This window comes from Lipotes vexillifer, unplaced genomic scaffold (assembly GCF_000442215.2).
Source record: "Lipotes vexillifer unplaced genomic scaffold, Lipotes_vexillifer_v1.1 scaffold299, whole genome shotgun sequence".
Classification (NCBI taxonomy): domain Eukaryota; kingdom Metazoa; phylum Chordata; class Mammalia; order Artiodactyla; family Lipotidae; genus Lipotes; species Lipotes vexillifer.
The window spans coordinates 2953370-2959324 of record NW_006784347.1 but is presented as its reverse complement, the minus strand read 5'-3'; the positions used below and the strand labels follow the sequence as shown (position 1 = coordinate 2959324).

The window sequence follows — 5955 nt, the reverse complement described above, 5'->3', positions numbered from 1 at the left end:
CCCTACAGTACAATCAATCAGTATATTCATTTAAGTATGTGGAAACGTCAATAAAATATTTAATTATACAAAACCACTAATAGAGAATTGACAGCCTAGGCCTGCTTTAAAATGTTCTATGGTTAACTCCATTTTAAGACATGATATTCATTGCAGTTGTAAATTCATTCTGAAATGTGTTTTTAATATTATTTTTAAAAGAATATCTAAAATGTTCAATAACTTTGTATACAGTATTTAGAAGAAACCTGAACACAAAGATTCCTTTGTCTCCTGACTAGTAACTAACATAGTAATGTCCTTTTTTATTATTCATTGTATCATAGGATTCTAAAACTACACTAATGTTGTTAAAGTAACGTTAGTATTAGCAGCATTCATCATCCAGTACTTTGTGTTTTGCAGAACCACCATTTCAGTACAAAATTTCTGTCCATCTGGAAAGGTCTTACTGGATTTGTGAGGTCTTTTTGTTTTGCTTTTTGAGAAAATTGAAACATTTTCAGTTTGTTTCACCAAAAATCAGTTAAGATTTTATTCTTCAGATCACTTATCACATTGTCACACAGTTATTTATTTCTCCATATATGCTCTCATTCATAATTTTTCTAACACATATTTTAGAATTAGGCTAAATTTATAAAATCTTTGTAAATTGTTGCCATATCAGTCTTACAATGAAACATGCTTTGTTTTACATATTTATATGGCATTTGAGGTAACTACAGCCCCTTTGTGAACTGTTAGATGCATGTCATGCCTGGGAACAAAAAAGTTCTTTTATTAAGGGACATATAATAACCAAAGTGCTTATAAAGCCATATGATAAATATTGAAGTCACAATGAGGACAAAAAACAATCCTTCAGTTTAGTAGAGAGAGAGAGAGAGAGAGAGAGAATGTGTGTGTGTGTGTGTGTGTGTGTGTGTGTGTATACATACATCGTTTTTCTTGGGTTTTTCTTTCAGGTATAGACTTCAGACTGTGAAGTCCTTAGCTGGAGTGAGTCTTATGTTGCGGTTACTGTGGGCAAGTCTGAGATGGGATGACATGGCAGCCAAGGCTCCTCCAGGAGGAGGGACTACACGGACAGGTAGCGGTTTTTTTATTTTCGAATTTAAGTTTAAAAGAGAAAAATCTCTTGACAGTTCACTTCATTTTAAGCATGTCTGTTATTTATTAAAATATAGTGCTAGTATTTTAAAAACAAGGCTTTGGTCAAGTTTAGCAACACATGCTATAAAATCCTGGGGGCCGGGCAGGGGGGTTTCACATTATAAGGGTAGTCACTAATGTGTGAACCAGTGTGAATTTTTAAAAGATATTTCTTACCGCACAGTATAAATCATTTAAATTGGGACATCTGGAACCCTGTGCTTGCTGCTGCTCTACTAGGGTTTTTATTATTTTGACCGAATTTTGCCACCAGGAACTAAGCTGTGCCCAAACAGCATTTTGCTCAGTTGAGAAATTTTCAGTGACGAAGAAACTCAGTATTGTTGCAATCTAGTGATGGTCCTGCAGCTGTTCATTAAGCAAATGTTTCCAAAGGTTTAGTCTTTTTTTTTGTTTGTTTTTGTTTTTACGGTAAGCGGGCCTCTCCTGTTGCGGAGCACAGGCTCCGGACGCACAGGCTCAGCGGCCATGGCTCACGGGCCCAGCCGCTCCACGGCATGTGGGATCCTCCCGGACCGGGGCACGATCCCGTATCCCCTGCATTGGCAGGCGGACTCTCAACCACTGCACCACCAGGGAAGCCCCTAGTCTCTTTTTTAAAGTACCAGATGTTGTACCTTTTTATTCTCTGAATATTTTGGGTGGTTATTAATACTATGTGAATTAAATCACCATAGAAACATCTGAAACTGAAATCACAACAACAGAAATAATTAAGAGGCGAGATGTTGGTCCTTATGGCATTCGATCTGAATATTGTATCAGGAAAATCATCTGCCCCATTGGAGTTCCAGAAGCACCAAAAGGTAAGGAGTAGAAAGAATTCTTTTCTTTTATTATTTACCTGTTAGCCATATCTTTTATGAATTGAAGTTTGATTATAATTGTTTCTTTAACTCTTTATTCAACTTTTGAAAAAAATACTTTTTCATCACAAACTATTCTGTTTTCAAAATGATATTTAATCAGTAAACATAGCAAAATTCCACGAGACACACAGTGATGCCTACAGTCATGGTACCAGGCAGAGGAGGGGTACAAATACCTCTTTTATCAGTAATTAAAGATATGGAGCAGTGGTTGACACCAGACCGTCAGCTCCAAGACTCAAGCCTTTGAGTCTGTCTGGTTGTAGTCCTGGAACCCGCTGTAGAATCTGACACATAAGTGGTCAGTGAAGATTTGTTGACTCAAGGGTTCAAGCTATTGTGTAATACTTCAGGGCTCAGGGTAGAAGTAACCTAAGAGGCGTAAAGAGTTACTCAGGAAACATTTATAGACACCTACATGATAGGCCTTAGGTGGCAAATACATAGAACAGTGGGATCCAGCCCCTATTCTAAAGGAAGCAAAGAAAAGGTATAATAATTCTGTACTTGAGAATCAAAATTATTAACACTAAGAAGGGTCCAGTAAGGTGTCCAGATTCAAGATATATAATTAGACAAAAATAAATAATTTTATTTGACATGTGTAGTAAAAATACTTAGGGGAACAACTATGAAGAAACGTGTAAAAAGAAGATGCTGTCTATAAATAGAAGCTTACTATTTTATAGAAGTTAATTGTCCCCAGATGGATAAATTTAATTTTTTGAATCTTGATTGAATCAACTCAAAAGCTCATCTTGGAGAATAAATGAGAATGGCTTTTTTGAAAAGAGTAACAATAAGGGGGTAGCTGTCCTAATAGATGATGAAATATTAGTATAATTAAAACAATGTCCTGGAACAGGAATAGACAGCTCAGTTGATAGGCAAAGACACACAGATGGAAGAAGGCGTTCCTGACCAGTTGTCAGTCTTGACTCCACAGCCGTTGATGCAAACCACTGCTATCTCCTTGAATCACTTTTCTTTTCTTGTATCACTTCATACAGTCCAGGTCCTGCTGCTGTTTCAGTTTCCTTCTGTTGCTTGCCTGTGATTCTACTGCTTCCCTCTTTCCTGAGCATCTGGGAAGGTTCAATGCTTGTCTGTCCCTACTTTTTATTTTTAGAATCTTATCACTGGAGATTATATCTATTCTTAATAGTTTCCGATCCCTCCTTTACATTAGTAAGTCTCCAGTCCCTCTTCTCGGTGCCCTGATAGGGAAATACAGATCCCCAGAGTTGTACATTTCAAGGACACCCAGCCCAGCTGGGAGGTACACTCTACGCTTCTTGAAGAAGGTTGTAGCCATGTTGCGGTCTGAAGGCTGAACTAGGCACCAGTCAAATGAGGGGGAAGGAGGCTAGGAGTAGTGTTCCAAGCAGAGGGAACAGGCTGTGTAAAGGTTAATAGGGCTTTTATATCAGGGGCCAGCAAACCATGAGCTTTGACCCGCCATCTGCTTTTGTTAATAAAGTTTGATTGGAACACAGCCACATTTTCTGACTTATGTATTGTCTTTGGCTCCTTTTATGATACAGAGTTGAGGAGTTGTAGTAGAGACCATCTGGCCTGCATAGTCTAAAGTATTTACCATCTGGCCCTTTAAGAAAATGTTTGCCAATCCCTGCTTTTCATGATATAAGAGAAGATGCCAGAAGTACTATAATTTAGAAGCTATATTGCTTAAAATACTCCGATTGCTTTTCCAAAGAAACACCTACGCCACAGAGGAAAGGCCTTCGATCGAGTGCATTGCGGCCAAAGAGACCAGAAACGCCCAAGCAAACTGGCCCTGTTATTATTGAAACCTGGGTAGCAGAGGAAGAGTTGGAATTATGGGAGATCAGGGCGTTTGCTGAGAGGTAAGGAAATGGTTTATATGTGATCAGATGCTGAAGAATTTTATCACTTCAGAATTAAAGAATTACCCCTTTAATAGTTTATTCGGTATGTCCTAATTTTGCTCCACCTTTTGATTCTCTAGCTGTGTATCGTTTATTAATGTCCTCTTTCTAATTTTTATGAGTTATTATCTACTTGTCAATTTTGAATTACCTTAATTTAAATGTTTTATTTTTAAATTGAAATAATTTTATACTTTTTGTATGATGTGGAACTTAACCAGATTTCACTTAATATTAGATGCCAGATGCCTAGTAGGATACAGGCATACTCATTTTATCACGCTTCGCAAATACTGCGTTTTTTACAAGCTGAAGACTTGTGGCAACTCTGCATTGAGAAAGTCTATAGGCACCATTTCCCCAACAGCATTTGCTTACTTTGTGTCTCTGTGTCACACTTTGGTAATTCTCACAGTATTTCAAAACTTTTCATTATTATTATATTTGTTATGATGATCTATGATGAGTGATCTTTGATGTTACTACTACGGCTCACTGAAAGCTCAGATGATTATTAGCATTTTTTAGCAATAAGGTATTTTTTAAATTAAGGTATGTACTTTTTTAGACATAATGTTATTGCACACTTAGTAGACTACAGTATAGTGTAAACATCACTTTTATATGCACTGGGAAACCAGAAAAATCATGTGACTCACTTTATTGCGACATTTGCTTTATTGCAGTGATCTGGAACCAAACCCACAATATCTATGAGGTATGCCTGTAGTTTCTGATAAATTCCTCCTTTCTTTCCCTGCAGAGTGGAGAAAGAAAAGGCACAAGCAGTTGAGCAACAGGCTAAGGTTAGTGAACAGAAGAAGGCAGAGGACTTCAAGGCCCAAATGGAGGCTCACCTCAGACAGCAGCGATTGGCTGCCCAGCAGGTGGGGGAGTTGGTACCAGTCCCACCTGGCAGCGAATTGACATTTTTAGCCAAATTCGTGCACACTAAAAGCACAGTAATTTTATATTCATGTGGTTTTATTTTTATGTGTATCTCATATATATCTTAATTTCAGTACTTGAAAATAGCTCTGTGGATATACCAAGCTTTGGTTTTGCAAAAAGTGTACACATTTGAAGAACAATGTTTGAAGTATAATTTCTCTTATTTATTATATTTATAATTCAAAGGGTAGTTTCTAAAGATAATTTTTTCCTGTAAAATTCCAGTCCGTAAAATCTCTGTAGTCTATGAAAAAGTGAGTTCTACTAAAAAGTATAAGAGTTTGTTGTAATTGGTGGTCATCAGGCTACAGTGGTCTCTTAGTATTTCCATACTGTGATGTATCATATGTGCCTGACTATTTAGGGACCCAAATAAAAGATAATTACCCCTTCCTTCTGATAAGAAGATACTATGAAAATTTTTAGCCAAACTTGAATATATAAACTTTCAGGATATTGATAAAATAGAAATAGATAAAATAGGTATCATTAACTTAGTTACACATAACTTACTTAAAAATTACATATTACATAAATAAATCAGATTCATTTCCTCATGTTTTACCTTTTTCCTCATATTTTGTAAAATATTTTTTCAAGTTCTTGTATATTTTACAGTGGTTTACTATAGGTCATCTTCACTTAGATCAAAGTTTGAGATAACAGCACTTCTGGATTTTGTCATGTCTATCTCTCCACTCATAGAAAGACTGGCTAGTTGTTTTGTTTTTCATTTTATGGATATGTTTTGTCACCTCTACAATGTAACCCAAGGTATTACTTTTTTGGGGTGCCAGGGGGTCAATTTCTTTAATTTGATAATGAGCTTTTCTCTGGCAGTTGAAAGTCAGAACCTGAACTTGGTGATGTATTACCTCTCTAAGTCCCCCAAGAACATTGTATTCTTTGCTTTTCCTATGTGTGTCAGTTTCTGAGGTGATGGACATCCACCTGTATATAGCTTAATTGAACAGAGCAGTATATACTTAATCTATATATTACTTCAAAATTTTTATTTAGGGGCTTCCCTGGTGGTGCAGTGGTTGACA

General features: G+C 36.6%; 1 protein-coding gene across 2 annotated transcripts in view; it reads left to right on the top strand.

Annotated features, from left to right (window-relative positions):
* The window catches only part of BPTF (bromodomain PHD finger transcription factor), a 131735-nt gene that overhangs the window by 88562 nt on the left and 37218 nt on the right, over positions 1-5955 (top strand). For both annotated transcript variants that reach the window (XM_007456785.1, XM_007456786.1), the window contains 4 exons: positions 969-1093; positions 1854-1982; positions 3763-3913; positions 4719-4761. In XM_007456785.1, coding sequence (XP_007456847.1) covers positions 969-1093; positions 1854-1982; positions 3763-3913; positions 4719-4761 — 448 coding nt within the window. The remainder of the gene's footprint in view (positions 1-968; positions 1094-1853; positions 1983-3762; positions 3914-4718; positions 4762-5955) is intronic.